At 35.1% G+C, this 18,902-nt stretch overlaps 2 protein-coding genes across 2 annotated transcripts; one reads left to right on the top strand and one right to left on the bottom strand.

Annotated features, from left to right (window-relative positions):
• Positions 7,859–13,400, top strand: LOC104757614 (protein NRT1/ PTR FAMILY 7.3-like). The gene is made up of 6 exons (XM_010480364.2): positions 7,859–8,072; positions 9,328–9,442; positions 11,213–11,430; positions 11,534–12,105; positions 12,188–12,686; positions 12,781–13,400. The coding sequence occupies exons 1-6, from the start codon at positions 8,043–8,045 to the stop codon at positions 13,192–13,194; spliced, it is 1,848 nt and encodes a 615-aa protein (XP_010478666.1). The 5' UTR covers positions 7,859–8,042; the 3' UTR covers positions 13,195–13,400.
• Positions 13,430–16,543, bottom strand: LOC104757612 (plastidial pyruvate kinase 3, chloroplastic). The gene is made up of 12 exons (XM_010480363.2): positions 16,131–16,543; positions 15,686–15,961; positions 15,423–15,588; positions 15,195–15,329; positions 14,990–15,100; positions 14,827–14,915; positions 14,686–14,748; positions 14,424–14,599; positions 14,222–14,321; positions 13,987–14,135; positions 13,788–13,896; positions 13,430–13,696 (listed from the first exon to the last, which is right to left on the bottom strand). Exons 1-12 carry the CDS (start codon positions 16,350–16,352, stop codon positions 13,577–13,579), a joined length of 1,716 nt encoding a protein of 571 aa, XP_010478665.1. The 5' UTR covers positions 16,353–16,543; the 3' UTR covers positions 13,430–13,576.

Below are 18,902 nucleotides of genomic sequence, written 5' to 3'. Positions count from 1 at the left end.
TTAGTATTTCGGTCCCCCTCTAGCATCCAAGTTGCCCAGCTCTTTTGTCTCCAGTAGATCTCCTCGTCCCGAAAGGCTGCACAGAGTTGCCATTTAAGCTGCAGTTCCTCTTCTGCTGTAACCGAGTCCAGACCTTGAGCTTCGTCTATTTTCGTTTTGAGCTCCTCAATCTTTTTCTCTGAATTTGACGGATTGTTCTTCTTCCATCGAGAAATAGCTTTACGGCAATCTGCGATCTTAGTATGTAGGTCTATGGGGCCTAAATGATTCTTCTCAGACCAATTATCCTTGATCAGTTTTCGGAAACCCTGTTTCCCGAGACATCTTTTATCAAACTTAAAGCTTCTTTGAGCCCGATGGTTCCTTGACTTGATTCTAGCCAGTACAGGCCGATGATCTGAACCCCATAGTTTTAGATACTCCACATCAGTGTGGAAAAATAAGCTATGCCAATCTTCATTGCCCACAGCTCTATCTAAACGGCATTGGACCCTACCCCTCCGACGCCGGCCAGCCCAGGAAAAGAAATTGCCTCTGTACGGGAACTCTATCATACCACAGTTTGCTAGCATGGTCCTAAAAGGGATGAAAGTAGCCTCCACTCTACGACGTCCTCCACGTTTTTCTTGGTTCCCAATGATTTCATTGAAGTCCCCAATCATGAACCATGCTCCTTCTCTATCAATGCTCATCCTCGTCAGACGTTCCCACACATTTTCACGGTTTGCTACAACCGGATCACCATAGACAAAGGTCATAAACACCTTGTGTCCCTCAATGGTTGTCTCAATATCAATCATACAGTTGTTGGAATATAGAATTTTTACATCAGGAGACTCCATATAAAACAATGCCAGGCCACCGCTTCTACCCGAGGGTTCCACGGTGAACAACGTATCATAACCAAAAGAAATTTGAATGTTTTGCATAAAAGAAAATTTATTTTTTGTTTCTGAAAGAAAGAAAAAAGAAGGAAAAAAACATCTTCTGAGCTCCCTTAGGTGCTCAATCGTCAGGTAAGCGCCCGCTCCCTGACAGTTCCATGCAATTGTATTCATATATCCGTACTGGGTGGTTTCTGGGACCCCACCGAACCTGAATTAGCAGAAATCTTCTTGCTGATAGCAGAAGGAAACACCTCACAGTGAGGGACAGTACGAGTTTTTTGACGGCTACTGGAGCTTACTTTCTTTGGGGATGATCGCCCCCGAAGAGCATTTGTCTTCCTCGATGCTACTCCCTTTATCTCCGGTCATCGCGGTGATCGTCGTCTACCCTGCTTTACCTCTTTTGCTTCATCCTTTGTCAGTTCCACGCCCCGTTCAAGGGAAGGGTTTTTTGCTTGGCATGTAGTAGAGCTCCCCTTCGCTTTTGCCTTTACCTGTTCTTGGGAGATCCTATGCTTCGTTTGCACTTTTTTAACCGGTGATAATTGAGATATCGCTTCAATTTGTTCAACTCCTTTCTCTGGTGGTACATCAATCAGCACTCCATCTTTTAGTAATCCCATCTCCTGTAGATATGCATCCACCGCCATCGGCTCATCCTGTGGGGTTTCTTCATCTAGCAGGTCATCATTGTCGATCATCTCTACATCCATAACAGGAGAACTAATGTCTACAAGATTCTCCGCTTCAGATCAGCTGGGATTATCCAAGTGCGACTCCCCCTTGTTAGATTGTTGTGCAGATAAATCCCTGTTAGCTTGTGAGGGAATAGTGTCACAAATTGGGGGTGGGGGAGGGAGAGGGACAGCCTCACTAGTCTTAGCTATAATGTTAGAAGAACTAATCCTTGCTGTAGTAGGCCTTTCCACGGGGTCATGGGGGGTTTTTATCTTTGGTCGATAAGTCCTTGTGTAATCCTCCTTCCCATTTTTATAAGGCTGATCTTTATAACTACGCCCAAATTCACTAGCCTTTGTAACAGGCCGAGCTCGAGGCCTGTAGTATCTCTCATTGTTGAGATCCGATATAGTACGCTGAGAGTCAGAAGCTTCAACTCACTCCTTACCCTTACGCTTATTCTCCATTGCTTCCAGCTCAACGAACCCAGTACCACGACCGTCGGATCTCCTCTATATATTAGACACGGAGGCAAGAGAATTTTCAGTTCTAGAAAGAGCTCGACGTCTCCTATCTTCTGCATAAGGATGATACCTCTCCCGATAACGGGGATAATTAGTCTCCCTCGGATCATCCAACCGTTGCCAAATGCTCTTTTGCCTAGGATCCTGCTTTTGAAAGGATTCATCCCGAATCAACCTTTGCTCTAGAGACCTGCCTTTTGGGGAATTCCTATTGCCTTCTCTCTTTCTGTTAACCTCTGCTTCCTGCCCTGCTGTCGTGGACGCTCGACCCTGTTGGTTACCGTAGAGGCTTTTGAACTCCTCCGTAGCCGCGTATGCCTCTGCCCGAAGTCTTTTGTTTTTTTCTCTATCGGCCTCTGTCAGCAGCAGACATGTTCTCTCTTCATGGGAGATCCTCTTACAAGTGAAACAGTATCGGAAGAGGCCTTCATAAGCAAGAGACACCTTCACCACATCTCCATTATCAAAACCCGCTTTTCGTTCAAACTGTAGCGGCAGATCCCCGTTTAAAGAGACCCTAACTCTTTCTCCAGGTACATCGGTTGTTAGCACTGTGCCTAGGGCTTCTCCAATACTTTGGTACGCAGCAAGCTTCCTGTAGTGTTTCGGAATTCCCGAGATTTTTACCCAGAAAACCATTGAGCTTGGGAAGTCCTCCCAAACGTTTGGTTCCCATCTTTCGAGGGCAAAGCTCCATTGGTTGAAGTGGCATGGCCTTCTCGCTAGAACTTTTTCCAGGTCGGCACCATCATCAAAGTCAAACTAGAATTTTCCATTCCCCAGATTTGTTCCATGTACTCTTCCTTCAACGTCCCAAATTCTTCCCTTCGGCATAAAGGTAATAAGGGCATCGATACTGCGGCTACCAGTATGAAACATCCTGCCCACGAGAGAGTTCTGATCAGAATTATCAAAACGAGGAATCCGTATGATATCATCTTCATCTCCTTCACTCCGGCTGGACCCCGCGGTGGTCATGGAACCTCGTTGTCTCAAAACTTCTTCTCTCGGTCTGCTGGACTGCCCAGATCTGGCCTCCCTGTGTCCACTGCTTGTAGCCTTCTCCTTGAGGCGTGAATCCGCCGACCTTCCTTGTTCGTGGCTTCTCGAATCTCTCTCACGATTCATATTTGAAAAAAAACTCTCGCTCAACGAGGAAAACTAGGAAACTATAGATCTCTGGACCAAAACCTTATTGTAAAGAGGAAAAGTAACACCAATACTAAAGGACGCACAAAAGCAAGAAAAAACTCTCAAGGGTCGAGGAAAAGCTTCCAACTTCACAGATCTATGGGGATCAGGAAGTCGGCGCCGAAATCGCCTGGTCGCTCTCCATTAGGGTTTTTTATCAGGGATGGATGTGTTGTAACAACCAGATTTTATGAGATTTAGAGTGAGTTTTTAAGGTAGTTTGATGGATTTATTATTATTTTCTATTTTTGAAAAAAAATATAGTTTGTGATTTAATGAGATTTGGTGAGACTTAAGTGGGTTTGTAAGAGATTCTCAAGTCCAAACGAGAGGTGTTCATATAGCATAACAGAAAGAATACGTTGAACATATTCATATGTATAGAGGTTGGTTTTTGGTTTTTTGGCAATTTGATCCGAACAGACACCACCGTAATTTGCATTATGAAACATTTACCCTAATCTCGAGAGTATATATATCTAACAACTAACCCTAATAAAATAAAATAAAACAAGACGTGAAACTCATAATTAACACATAAGAAAAACAGAGAAAGGAGAAGAGTGAAAGCCTAGAAACGAGAGAGGAGAAGAGAAAAGAGAAAGGTAGAGAGAGAGAGCCCAGAATTTTGCAATTCGTAATTTGTTCTTTTTTTTTAAACCAATCCTTCAAAAACACCCTCTGGAAGGTGAGATTTTTTAAATAGGATTTCTCTTACAATCACTATTATGTTTTTCTAAAAAAAAAAATTTGGTTTTGAATAACAGTGGATTTGTTATGACTTATGACTAGATAATTAGTCCACGCGTTTGACAAAAAAAAAAAAGGTAATTAATCCATGCAATGCGTGGTTGTATGCAAAATAGTTTTGATTATATTTCTTAAATTTTCTTAAACTAAAATACTGTTTTACTAATGTCTAATCTCAAAAACATTATACTAATGTATGAATTTCAAAAAAATTTATAGCAATTTCTTAAAATAACACTCCTGTCAACATTTTTTTGTATGGTTATTTATTATACAAAATTTAAAATATAGAAACTTTTCTATCAATAAAAAAATTAGCCAATACTACAAAAAGTTATTACAAATTGATTAGCTATATTAATATAAATAATAATAGAGAAATTTAAACATTTTCCTAATATGAGAGAATCTATGTTTATGATCATGTTTTATAGAGGTTAAACATTGATTTAAAGATTTTTTTGTAATGACATTGTAAACATAAGACTGTAGTATAGTAAAATTGAACCAAATAAAATTATCAAAAAATTTAGTAACTACGTATAAAATTATTCTATATAGAATATTTCCTCATTTCAAAGTTTAAAGCAATTAAAATAATTAAAAAATATATTAAAATTTTACCAAAAATATTTTTTCTTGAAAGATAAATATATTAGTTGGAGGAATGAATGTAAAATTATTGGGTAGGAGTTACATTTGAGTTAAAGGTAGAGTTAAATGGAGTTAAATGTAGAGTTAAATTGAGTTAAATGCCTTTAAAAGTGGGTTAATTATAAAGAAATATTTTAATTTATTTTTGACTTAAAAGAAAAGGAATGCCAAGTGGCTCAATCAAAATTTAAACGTACACTTTTTGATTGTTTTGATATAAACTCAACATTCACACATAATATTCCAAATTGAAAATATTACTTTTGAAGTGACAAACTAAATTAGTTTTTAAAAGAAATTATATGAACTTCAATCTATAGATTTTTTAAAACTCCAAGAATAACTTCAATCCTTTTGTTTGTTTTTTGTTTTTTCACTCATCAATTTAATTTATAGTGCTAGATTTCATACTAATAGGATTTAGTTAAATGGTATTTTAATAATTATATTATTTTCTATATTTCACTTTTTTCATTTTGCTTAAATCAAGAAAATCAATTTTTTAATAATTAAGTTCTTTTTGTTTTCAAAAACCTCAAATCTTAAAGAATATAAATATTATATTGATCTTTACATATTTATCTATTGGATCAGAAAACAAAATAGACTTTACAAAATAAAATAGACTTTATAAATGGATAATTATATTGATCATTCTAAATTATTAAAAATGATACATGAATATGCGAGATAACCAGAGTACATAATAGAAAATTAGAGATGGATCTTTTCAACTTCATGATCTTATTGTGTGGTGAATATTATAAGAGTATGAAAAATAATGACTTATAATATGCTAATCTAAAATAGATAATGAAGATAAACCTTTTAAAACAGATTCTCAAATAAACTTGATTTTTTGTTAAAACCAACATATATGTGAATTTAAATTTAGCTACGGAAATTTTCAAAATAAATATGAATAGATTAGAAAAGCAAGAAATATAAAAGAAATATTTTATTTTTATATAAATAAAATAAAAATTGAAAACAATGTTAATTATATATAGTACTTTCTAAATTAAAATATAGAATCAAACTCTTACAACACATATTAGATATAACAACATTTGATATTGGTGAGAGAGGAGGAGAGAGTGATTACTTATAAGATGATAATCCAAATTAGATAGTAGAGATGAATCATTAAATATAAAAATAATTTAATATATATATATATATATTATGTAGTCTCTAAAATTAAAATTTAGCAATAAAATTTTACAATGATATTTCATTTGGTTTTTTGTAACCCATACAACAAAAATAAGAAATTGAAAACATAAAAAAACAAAAAAAATGATTTGAGATATTGTGGAAGAGAATGAAAGAAGTGGAAGAGAATGTGAAAATGAGAAAGTAAAAAATGCCAATATGAGAAAATGAGGCAATGATTATTTATATGATAAAAATTGATGGAAGTTACATTTAAAATTATTGGAGTTACAAATATTATTTATTGTGTTTGAATCTAATTGAGTGGTAGAGTATGATTAATGCATAATTTATTTTATTTTCAGTTATAATTTTATTTTAATGTATGAATTAAATGTATTGTGTTAATTGGGTCTTAAATATTATTTAAAGCAATTAAACAGTTAGAAAAGAAATAAACAGTAAAAAATGCCAATATGAGAGAATGAGGCAATGCTTATTTATATGATAAAAATTGATGGAAGTTACATTTAAAATTATTGGAGTTACAAATATTATTTATTGTGTTTGAATATAATTGAGTGGTAGAATATGATTAATGCATAATTTATTATTTTCAGTTATAATTTTATTTTAATGTATGAATTAAATGTATTGTATTAATGGGGTCTTAAATATTATTTAAAGCAATTAAACAGTTAGAAAGGAAATAAACAAAAAATTAGAAAGTATTAAATGAAAATCAACCAATAAGGAGAGACCAACCTTACTTTTATATATATGATTTTTACAAATTATTGATAAAATAACAGTGGATTGTGAATGATTTTTAACAAATTTCATATTCAATAACCGTGGATTTGAGATGTGATTTTAAAATCACTAGTTGAATAACATGAGATTTTTTTAAAAATCACAAATCCTCCCAAATTCTGTTTTGAATACATCCCTGTAAGATAATAATTTATTGGATTGATTAGTTTGTGATACAACTTAAATTTGTGGATTAACGACTTAACTGTCATCCTTTTAGTATCGTAGTCATGACCTTTTTACACATTTGTATATATATTTTAGAATTTTAAGTTTTATAAACAAGTTAGAGATTATTTACTATTATTAATATGATGTTAAGTAATGATGAAGAACTAGTAGTGTTGTAATTTATAACATCAGAAACGGTATATATGCCTTTGCCAAAAACAATAAATAATAATAATGGCATTTATATTATACTATGATATTTTCCAAATGAAAAAAATAAATTCGAAAATAAAAATAAAACAAGGTATATGTTACAAAATGCAACTAAATTTTGGTACGTTGTTTTACAGATATTGCTAATAACTAAGCCATACTTATACATAAAACATTAATGCTTATTATATTTTGAAAATTATTAGTTTTATTGATGTATTGATATCATTGAAAAATTACAACTAACTTAATATCTTCAAATAAATATCGTTTAACATAAATGATAAATATGATCACATTCACACAGTACTAAATCACATATAAGAAATTATTAGAAGCTCCAAAAAAAATCCCAATCCATGCGTACCTTTAATCTAAAAGGTACCTTTAATCCAAAAAAATCCCAATCTATGACTATTTGATAAGAGATATTTGGGATTTTCCTTTATGATAAAATTTTTGGAATCATAAATTGTATCTGTCACAACAAAAGTTTTTAAGTTTTGCATAAGAAACAAGAAAAATAGCCTCCGACCGACCCTCCGCCTCAGCCTCAGCCACAGCCCAAAGTTTTGAAAGCGCCTAAAGTTTCCTTTCAGCCACGCAAACAAAAAATTTGGGAAAAAATTTCAAATATCAATTTCCGTATAATTAGAATTGTGCTTTTGAGCTTTTTATTTTTCGTCATCGTGCTTTTGAGTGTATATTTTTTTTTTAGAATTTATAAATTAAAAATAGGTATTGGGCATGTGAGTGTCCCATGTAAAATCAGGACCGTTCAAATCATCTTCCAAACTTCTATTTATTCTCATTCTTCTCTTCTCTACAACATCCAAGCTTGAACTTGCTTTCTGCTTCTTCCTTCTTCGTCTTTTGTTCTATATTTCTCTCATATCACTTAAAGAGAAAAAAACAACAACCAAAAAAAAGACACAAAAACTAAAGAGAGTTTCGTTATCACTATCTTCCCTAAACCTCACATACATATAATCAAATATCATCAGAAATGTCTTGCCTAGAGATATATAACAAAGACGTAAGTTATTTTTAAGCTTGTCCCTTTGATTATTTCTTTTGCTTTGATATAATTAAATGGGCATCTATTTTTCTTCCTCATAAGATTTTGATTATGTAATTAAGTTTCTTGTTCCTTAGATATCAGCTGTGACTAGGCCTGGGCATTAAAACCGTACCCAAATACCCAACCCGGAACCCGACCCGAAAAACCGGGTTTGGGTTGGGTTCGGGTTTGCCTATAAAACCCTATTGGGTTCTATTTTCTAATACATGTGGGTTCGGGTTAGGGTCGGGTAATACCCGATACCCGTTTGGGTACCCAACAAACCCGAACATATAAACATATTTATAATATTTATCATTAATATAATGCAATTACCCTAAAGTTATGATTATAATTTTGAATATTTCATTTAGTTTTATACCTAAATATCAAAAATATCTAAAATATATTGTCACATAAGTCAAACTTTAACTAAAATTATTTAAATTTTATTAATTTTAATTATATTTTTTCGGGTACCCGGTAGTTCGGGTACTAATTGAGTTCTGAAAATTGTAACCCAAACCGACCCGAACTCGGTACTACCCGAACTGAACCGAACCCAAACATAGTAAAATACCCGAATGGGTTCTATTTTCCATTACCCATTAATCCGAACCCGAACGGGTAATATCCGAACCCAAACGGATAACCCGAATGCCCAGCCCTAGCTGTGACTACAATAGGAATTTTGTGTTTTTTTTTAGTAACTAATAATTATGGTAAAACTTTTAAAAGTTTTTGGTGGCTCAAGAAGAGCATGATCAAAAGGGCATGCTCAGTGAAATGGAGAGTCACGATCTTTATGCGCAAAATACATTTAGTTCAACATCTTTTCTTTTCTTTTTTTTCTTCATAATTAGCTTTTAGTTAAGCTCTAGGAAAAGAAAAGAAAAGAATATGGCTATATTTTAGCTCATATTCTTTTCTAACTCTTTTAAGTATATATATTTGGTTGTACTGCAAATTTAAAGTCGAGAATAAATCCAAATAATCTTGAAAATTGTGTCTACAAAACGAATACGTGGCAATGCACAATAAAGTTAGAAAAAGAGAAGAAAAAAAAACGTTTTTAGTCAAGTTCCAAAACACAAAAACTATTGAACGTAAGAATCTCTTTGTATCAAGAGGGACAAAAGTTGGTAGATACAAATAGAGAATATTATTAAACAGGTATAACAATTGACATGTGTGTAGAAATTAATCAAATGAAATGTAAATGAAAATGCAGACGATGAAGAAGAAAGAAGGAGATGAAGAAACAAGAGATGGGACTGTGGATTTCTATGGTCGTCCCTCTATTCGTTCTAACTCAGGCCAATGGGTTGCTGCCATCGTCATTCTTCGTATGTTTCTCTCTTCCCTATTCAAAAATTTACAATATATTAAGCTAGATAGATACCAAATACATCAGTTTCATTTTTCTTTTATTAAACTAAGAAAGAAAAAAAAGATAATTAGTTTTATCAACCAAATTTCATCCGATGAGTGATACCTTAAAATATAGAATCTATATTTTCATATATATTTTTTGGTTCTGCATGTCCTTTTCTCAAAGATACCACATGCAAACGCATGGCATCCTTACATAGGTATATTCAGGGCCGGTCCCCATATATTTAATGGATTCGTATCACTATTAAGTCTTAATACATTATTTGTATATAGAAACATACATGTTTGCATTATTTTGTAGCACACATGCATGTATATATATAATATACATATTTGTACCCTATAATTATGTAGATATCCACCTGACAAAAAAAATAATGTATAAGATCGATATCAATAAACATAATGACAAAAATAAAATAAAAATAGGGATACCGATATGATGTATATCTAAAAGTGTGTGGATTGATTGATATGCATACTTATCTTTGAGGTATGTAATAAGTTATCAGAAACTAGGAAAGTGACAATAGAACCAACAAATTTATGTAGAATTAACTTGAGTTGTACGTGAACGTGTCAAGACATATTCGAACGTAGGCTGCATGTTTTGGTAAAAACCCCAACCACATGACATATATAAAAGCTCATATATTTTTCAATTTTCTTATAACCAGGTAGATCATAGATTGAAATTCAGACCAATCCCTGAATATTCTTGTCATTATTTATTTATTTATTAATTACAGAGATCCCTATGTTTTACAGAAAATAATACCTGTGATGAAAATTAATTATGATATCATATGTGTACTTTTCAATCATTTTCTCCAAAAAAAAAAAACAAAAACAAAAAAACTAATAATTCGAACGCAACTAATATGATCTAAGAAATCTGAATGATTGAGTGTTTTTTTATATATATTATATGGATCTTGTTTGTCATTTTAGAATAACTGAAATGAGAACATTCAGATTTGTAAGTGATTCTATATATGGAGAGAGATATTTAGGTTTTTTAAAGATACTTTGATGAAATTTAACCAAAAAAAGAAAAAGAGAAACTATTTTGAGGAAGACGACACTAATAATATTAAACATAAGTGCAAGGAAAGCATGTGTTAGTGGAATTACGCTGCCTTACACGTAATTACCCATTTCATTTTCTATGTCGTTAGCTAATGCCACGTGCACTTCTTCACATTTTTTCCTAACATTTTTATCTTATACTCCTAATAAGTTATGTTGATATTAAATTATACTTTTAGAATATTTCACAAAGCATCTGGTTTTATACATAAACACAAATTAAGAGATTTTAGTGGTCTTCTTTTTTTCTTCCTTTTTGCTTTTTTGATTTAGTTAGTAGGATCCACGTAATACTTTAAATAAAAATTTCATAAGATTATTATTATTAGTTAACGATTTGTATTTCGCATATGGAATTCGATTAGCTAACATTTTAGTTATTTGTAATATCATATAAGTTTTGATTTCGTTAGAAGGTGGGACAATAATGAAGTAGTCGTCATTAAATACAATCCAACCAAAGAAGTGTTAACGTCATCTTGACGAACACGGAACTTAGTTTCAATTATTAAACAATCAATCATTCAATGTCATTCATTCATCTACCTATTCTGGTTTCTTTCAAATCAAATAATATATAGTTTGGTTCAATTGCTAAACCAATTTGTAATATAATTTTTCCGGTTTAACAGTGAACCAGGGGTTGGCGACACTAGCGTTCTTTGGAGTTGGAGTGAATCTGGTGCTGTTCCTAACGCGCGTTTTGCAACAAAACAACGCAGACGCAGCGAACAATGTTAGCAAATGGACAGGAACAGTTTATATCTTCTCATTGGTCGGAGCGTTTCTTAGCGATTCCTACTGGGGTCGTTACAAGACGTGTGCTATCTTCCAAGTCATTTTTGTCATTGTAAGTAGCAACAACTAAAATGTGTTTCATCCTTCTATACTAGTGTGTAAAGTTAAAACGTTTTAAGCTAATAAAAACGCTTTCTTTTTATGTGAAACCTCAGGGACTTTCATCGCTATCGCTATCATCGTACATGTTCTTGATCAGACCAATAGGTTGCGGGGACGAAGTCACACCTTGTGGCTCGCATTCCATGATGGAGATCACAATGTTCTACTTCTCCATCTACTTGATCGCATTAGGATACGGTGGTTACCAACCTAACATTGCAACTCTTGGAGCGGATCAGTTCGATGAGGAACATCCTAAAGAAGGGTACTCAAAGATCGCCTTCTTCAGCTACTTCTACCTTGCTTTGAACCTCGGTTCACTCTTTTCAAACACAATCTTGGGATATTTTGAAGACGAGGGAATGTGGGCGCTCGGTTTTTGGGCGTCCACTGGCTCTGCTGTCATTGCTTTGATTCTTTTCCTCGTTGGAACACCGAGATACCGATATTTCAAGCCCACGGGTAATCCTCTTTCGAGGTTTTGCCAAGTTTTGGTCGCTGCAACGAAGAAATCATCGGTGGAGGCGCCATTACGAGGGAGAGAGGAGATGTATGATGGAGACAGCCAAGGGAAAAATGCTTCTGAAAATACAGGAAGGAGGATAATGCATACTGATGAATTCAAGTAAGTTGCCAAGAAACCACAGTTTCACCATATATGTCAATGCCATAAGAGTGTTCTAACATGTTTCTTTTTGGAATTTCAGATTCTTGGACAAAGCAGCGTACATCACCGCGAGAGATCTAGATGACAAGAAACAAGACGCAGTGAACCCATGGAGGCTCTGTCCGGTGACACAAGTTGAGGAAGTCAAGTGCATTCTTAGACTGATGCCAATTTGGCTATGCACTATTATCTACTCAGTGGTCTTCACCCAAATGGCATCTCTCTTTGTGGAGCAAGGCGCTGCGATGAATACCAATATCTCTGATTTCAAAATCCCTCCCGCAAGTATGTCCAGCTTTGACATCCTTAGCGTCGCTCTGTTCATATTCTTATACAGAAGAGTTCTCGAGCCAGTCGCCAACAGATTCAAGAAGAATGGATCAAAAGGAATCACTGAGCTTCACAGGATGGGAATCGGGCTTGTGATTGCTGTCATCGCTATGGTTGCTGCTGGAGTTGTGGAATGCTATAGGCTTAAGTATGCAGACAAGAGTTGCACTCACTGTGACGGCTCAAGCTCCTTGAGCATCTTCTGGCAGGTAATGATCACAAACATGAAAACCCACTTCGGTCCTAAGATAAACAACTTACAGAAGAAACTTTTGAGTCCTGACAATCTTTTCTTCTTTGCAGGCTCCACAATACTCGCTCATAGGGGCATCAGAAGTGTTCATGTACGTGGGTCAGCTTGAGTTCTTCAACGCGCAGACACCAGACGGACTAAAGAGCTTCGGGAGTGCTCTATGTATGATGTCAATGTCAATGGGGAACTTTGTGAGTAGCTTGTTGGTGACAATGGTGGTGAAGATCTCTACAGAGGATCACATGCCTGGTTGGATTCCAAGGAACCTCAACAAAGGTCACTTGGACAGATTCTACTTCCTCTTGGCTGCATTAACCAGCATTGACCTGGTAGTATACATTGCATGTGCGAAGTGGTACAAATCTATACAACTAGAAGGAAAAAATGAGATGCAAGACATGAGTGATGATGATGAGGATGACTCCAAGAGTGAAGAGGAACGAGAGAAGGATTCTAAAGTCTAACAAACGTGTGGTTTTGTTTTCAGTTTTTCCGGTCATGTGTAAAACAACAAACTGATTCATAATAAAAAGGCTAAATCGGATTAGTCTTTTTCGTCGAAAAGTCTACTTCTTTAAAATCCTAAGCCATAAAGACTTAACTGTCATGTATTATGTGGATTACTCTTACCAGTAAGTAATAAGATGAGTGAGACAGAAATCTTCCATGACACTGAGGTACTCAACGAAAACCAGAAAGAAAAAAAAAACTTCAATAACTTGAAAATATATATGGTTGCTTGATTCACTGTAGAGTGATTCAAAAAAAAAAATGGATCAAAGTGTCTCAAGAGTAAGAAAGCTGAGTAAAGTGAAGATGTGGTGTAGCTCAAGAAGTAAAAAAACATCATCCACCTATCTTTATCTTACGGACTTGTATGAGATGTGTTGATTCTTCACGCCAAATGGGTTGCGCACCACTTTGGACAAGAGTTACATGTTGTCCTTCCTTAAGCATATCCTCGTCCTGAGCAATATATAATTGTTAGAAAAACTACTTCTGCAGTTTGAGAAAATGTAAGGTTGATAGATGAGAAGGAACATGGTTAATGTAGTACCTGTAAGAGTTTCAGAGACCGGGCATATGTATCTTCAGCATCATCCGAGAACTCCATATATATAGGCATGACACCTTGATATAGAGCCAGCCTTTGCATTATCCTTCTCCTAAAGGAAAGAAGCCATAAGATTGATCAAACCCAATTCCTCTGTTTAAAAAGTTGCATACATTGGATGGACGTTCACTGAATGACTTACTGGTTTGTGAAGGCGAAAATTGTAGCGGATGGGCGGTAATGACTTAAAAGCACTGCCATGGATCCGGTTCTCGTGAATACAATTAGCGGTGTGCTCAGTGTATTTGCCATTATAGAGGCATGAAAAGCAAACATTTGCCCCATGTGACCCTGTAACAAGAATGTCATTATTAACATTTCACATTTGACTAATATACCATATTTCATATTTCCAGTATGAGGAATGTGTGAAGTACCTTGTAAGCAGTGGTGCGGGTTGCAGAGGTTCTGACAGGTAGACTTGCCTCAGTTCTCAACGCCACAGTATGCATTACGTTAACAGCTTTCAGCGGGAACCTGATATCCGAGAATTAAAACATAGGACAAAGAACATTAAAGATCACATGACATGTAAGTTATATTGACAAAATGAAGAAAGGGTTTGATTAAAATACGAACTTTCCATGTGCGGTTTCACCAGAAAGCATGATAGCATCTGCACCTTCACGTACTGCAATTGCAATGTCAGAGACTTCAGCTCTTGTAGGCGTTGGATGGTTAATCATACTCTCTAGCATGTTTGTGGCGACAATCACTGGTTTATGAATGCTCCTACACCTTCTGATTATCTCTTCCTAAGTAAGTATTAAGACATAATGGCAAAAGCATAAATACCAACAGAGTCTAAGTCTATGTTTCGTAAACCAAGTCTTGGATTTACCTGTAACAAGGGAACCTCTTCAATGGGAAGTTCAGCTCCAAGATCTCCACGAGCAACCATTGCCTGAATCAGCAAGGAAAAACTAAGCACTAAAGCATCAGTATATTAACTTCTGATCATAGAAAAGACTTTGAAACCAACCCCATCACAAGCAGATATGATAGAAGGAAGATTCTTTATAGAGTCTGCACTTTCGATTTTCACAATCACCGATATGTCCGCACTGCAGGCTATCAAAACATTGAAATTTTCTATTAGTTTCACCAAAGCTAATAGGAGATTGAAGAAAAGAGGACAGACTTACTTTTGAGATAGTTCTTCAACTCATGGACTACTTTAGCATCTTTAACAAAGGAGACGGCATAGAAATCGACTTGGTTATCCACTCCAAATTTGATGTCTTCCCAATCTTTGTCTGCAATAGAGTTAGTTAAAAGTAAAAACCAAAGTGAGTAATAATCATTCAAAAAAACTTTTTTTAGTTCAAAAAGCTCCTTAATGGTATCGACCTGTAATGGAAGGAAGAGTCGCGCTCTTTCCTCGAACATTCAAGTGACGTCTAGATTGAAGCTCTCCACCATCAATTACTACACACTTCACCAAATCGCTCGTCTTTGATGTAACACCTAGCGACATCATTCCACCTAGTAATAAAAGAGACACAAGAAGGAACCTCTTGTCACAAATGAACTAAAAACAAAGACTCCAAAACCCACAAAGACTACTAGTACTCTTACCATCCACCAAAAGTATGTCCCCAACTTCAACATCGTTTACAAAATCATCATAATTTACACTAACAGTGTCTTTGAGCGAAACACCTCTCTTGATGGTAAAGTTAAACTCCTGACCCTCTTCAAGAAATATCGGCTGAGGTACATCCCCACTTCGAACCTCAGGACCCTTCACAAAACATAGGTAGCACACAAACAAAATAACAACACAAACTCGCATAACATTTTCATCACAAGAGACAAAAAAAAAAAAGTAACTATAGTACCTTTGTATCCAACATAATAGCAATGGCTTTGTCAACAAACAAAGAATTGTATTCCTTGACCAAATCGATAGTTTTCTGATGAGAAGCATGATCACCATGAGACATATTCAAACGAGCTACGTTCATTCCAGCTTCAGCGAGCTTCCATATCATCTCCCTAGAACTCGAAGACGGTCCAATCGTACACACAATCTTAGTCTTCCTCCTCGAATCATTGTTACTTGTTCTAGAATCCGCCAGTTTATATGATGAATCAACTGAAGAATCCAACACTCCCTAACAAATAAAACCCACAAAATCACATTCAAAATAGCAATATTCAGATTGAAATGGTATCATAATCGAATCCCAACAATACTGAATCAAACAGAACGTGACAAGCAAGAATACAAAATTAGCAATTAGGGGAAAACTCAAAAAAAAAAAAAAAAAAAAAAAAACTCACCACATCAAAGGCACCGTTCTCGGCATGAGCTTGAACTCTCCGGGTGTCTTGACTGATTTTAATTGATCTGACGGAGAGAGAGCATTGACGGAGAGAGATACTAGACCTTCCAGCGCCGATTAGCGTTCGCCGGAGAGGTGATAGGGAAACTCCAATGTTGTTGCAGGAGGAAAGAGTGCGATCTACTGACATTCCGGTGGAGATTTGACCTACAGCCGCCATGTGCACAGCACCTGAGGATGAACAGAGGAGATGCAGAGGAGAGAGAGAGAGAGAGAGAGAGAGAGAGAGAGAGAGAGGGAAGGAGGGGCGGAGAAAGAGAGAGAGAGGGTTTCGTCTTGTTCTTATTGGTTGTTTTGGTAGGACAGTTACACTGAACCCTCTGACTCAGGGAGAAGCAGCAAACAAAGCAAACTATAAGTTATGGTTCTGTCTGATATTTTTTTCTCAGCTACATTCGCATATACCAAAGTTGATTTCTTCCTTGTCGTATATACCATAAAGTTTTTATATTTATATGAAATGAAAATTTAAAACTTTAATGAAATTATACGAATTTGTTATACGTCTGAACGCTTAGAAATGTTATACTGTCGGTCTAAAATTAGTTGAAATTGTTATGGTAGCAAAACCAAGGAACCTGTGATTTGGTAAGCTAATTTGGTCAGTAAAAATAATTTTTAATAATATTTACTTGATGCATTATAGTAATGATGTATTGAGGTTTCTCGATATGCGATTAGTATGGATAGTGACACAACGAAAACAATTAACATAAAAACTACTAAACTACAAGTTTACAACTAAAATATCTTTTTAAAAAAATTATTTAACCACATGAAATAAAAAATAATTTAGCGATCTCTTTTATAAGTAAAAAATCAGGTAATTTGAACAGTTTGTACATAAACTCCAGTTCTCTTTACCCAGAAAAAGAAAAACATTTTTGTGATAATTTAAACCTTTTTCCCCCAATTTAAACCTTTTTTTTTTGTCGGTAATTTTCTATAAAAAGAGAGGAGTAATTTGTATTTAAGTGCTAAAAAAGAATTAGTAAACAATTACAACTAGACAAACTAAAGCGAACGTATGTGCTTCACTTGAGTCTTTATTTCTTAAACAGAGTCAACGGTTTCTCTTCTTCCTAATTTCATTACCACAAAAGATTGGTAAAATCAACTGAGCAAATTCACAAGCTGACTTATTACCGGAGAGAACACATATGAGCTGCCATATTAACCACAATCCAACTAAATCCTGGTGTCTTCTTCACTCCTTTCAACCCTATCTCTTTCCTCGATTCCTTCTCCACCTCATGCCTGATGCCTCCCTAAACCCGCATATACGTTACCATAGCAAAGCATCACGTGCCCCTCGGTGCATTAAACCAGATCGAGCTCCAGCAACCGCATCACAACATGTTCTGCTACACCTCTTGCATCTATCTCTCCAGTTTAGCCCGCATAAACTTTATCAATGCGCCATAGACTGTAATATTTTCTTGGATTCAATGGTAGATCTGAGACTAATTCCTCTACTTCTTTTAGTTTCCAGTCTAAATGGTTCAATAGTTAAGTTTACTTATCTTGATGTAATGTAATGCTCCATAGTTGGATCGAAATATGTTTCCTTCATCGCTTTATATCGTTACAATAAAAATAAAATGTGTAACTAGTTATGTGTTGACACATCAACATTTTTTGTGTTATGAAAAATTGATAACTCATTTAAAAGATAAACACTACAAGAAAACAGGCCAACAGCAACTGTGCAAATAGTCGCTAAATAGTCGTTAAATGATCATATACGACTATTTAGCGACTAATTACTGTTGTAGGTAAAATTTTGTCGCTAATTCGTATAGTCGTTAAATAGTCGTTATTTAGCAACTATTTAACGACTATATAGTGTTGTCGTTAATTTGTCGCTGCGTTGTCGTCACTTAGTGACCAAATACTGCGACAATTTGCCGACAATTTAACGATTATAATAGCATTAGTCGTGTATTAGTCGTTAAATTTAGCGACTAATCTGCGTCAAAGTTACGACGTATATACATGAATAAAACTTGCAATACTTTAGTCTGAAATTAGTCGTTTTATTCTACGACTATTTACCCTCTATTTAACGATAATTTGCAGACTAAATGACGACTATATAGCGACTACTTTGTTTTATAAAATAATGAAATTTACTGGTTTTTATTGTTTTTGTAATCCTGATTTTAATCCTGCTTTAATACTGAATTAGTAAATGAAAAATCTAATGAAAACACCTTCCAAAAACATAATCATAATTGTATTAACACATACAAACTTATAACACATACAAACTTAATACAAGAACTTAGTTCATGAGTTGAGAAACAAAATGCAAGGTTGTGGAGTTGATCATGGAGTTGATGATGGAAGATTGTCCTCCTCAGCTGATTGAGAGGCTATAAACTCCATGTAGGCTGGATTAGTGTGGCGCATAAACTTTGCCATCATTGTCAACTCTTGCTTTTGCTCAGCCACAAGAAGAGCAGTTTTTTTTCTCGAGCAGCAGCTTCAGCGTTGAGAGTGGCCTGGATTTCAGCCTGAACTTCAATCTGGCGTTGGGCTGCCTTCAGTTGCTCTTGCAGTGTGAGAAAGGCTTCCGTTTGTGATGGTTGGTTGCCCTTGCCCTTGCCCTTGCCAAGAGTATCTTTGAGGCTTCCAACACCATAAGGAGTTCCACGTGAATCCCTCTTAGTGCACTGTTTTTAGAAAAAGAAAAACAGTAAGTAAAGAG

This window comes from Camelina sativa, chromosome 17, assembly GCF_000633955.1.
Source record: "Camelina sativa cultivar DH55 chromosome 17, Cs, whole genome shotgun sequence".
NCBI classification, from domain to species: Eukaryota; Viridiplantae; Streptophyta; class Magnoliopsida; order Brassicales; family Brassicaceae; genus Camelina; species Camelina sativa.
Note: the sequence above shows the minus strand (reverse complement) of the source record. Positions and strands in the feature narration are given on the sequence as shown.

Bases quoted from the DNA above. Each gene is read 5' to 3' on its own strand.
- LOC104757614 (XM_010480364.2), top strand. From the start codon at position 8,043: ATGTCTTGCCTAGAGATATATAACAAAGAC. The intron at 8,073-9,327 runs GTAAGTTATTTT...ATGAAAATGCAG, and splicing joins TAGAGATATATAACAAAGAC to ACGATGAAGAAGAAAGAAGG. The intron at 12,687-12,780 runs GTAATGATCACA...TCTTCTTTGCAG, and splicing joins CCTTGAGCATCTTCTGGCAG to GCTCCACAATACTCGCTCAT.
- LOC104757612 (XM_010480363.2), bottom strand. From the start codon at position 16,352: ATGGCGGCTGTAGGTCAAATCTCCACCGGAATGTCAGTAGATCGCACT. The intron at 15,589-15,685 runs GTACTATAGTTA...TGTTTTGTGAAG, and splicing joins CTATTATGTTGGATACAAAG to GGTCCTGAGGTTCGAAGTGG. The intron at 14,749-14,826 runs GTTGGTTTCAAA...TTGCTGATTCAG, and splicing joins TCATATCTGCTTGTGATGGG to GCAATGGTTGCTCGTGGAGA.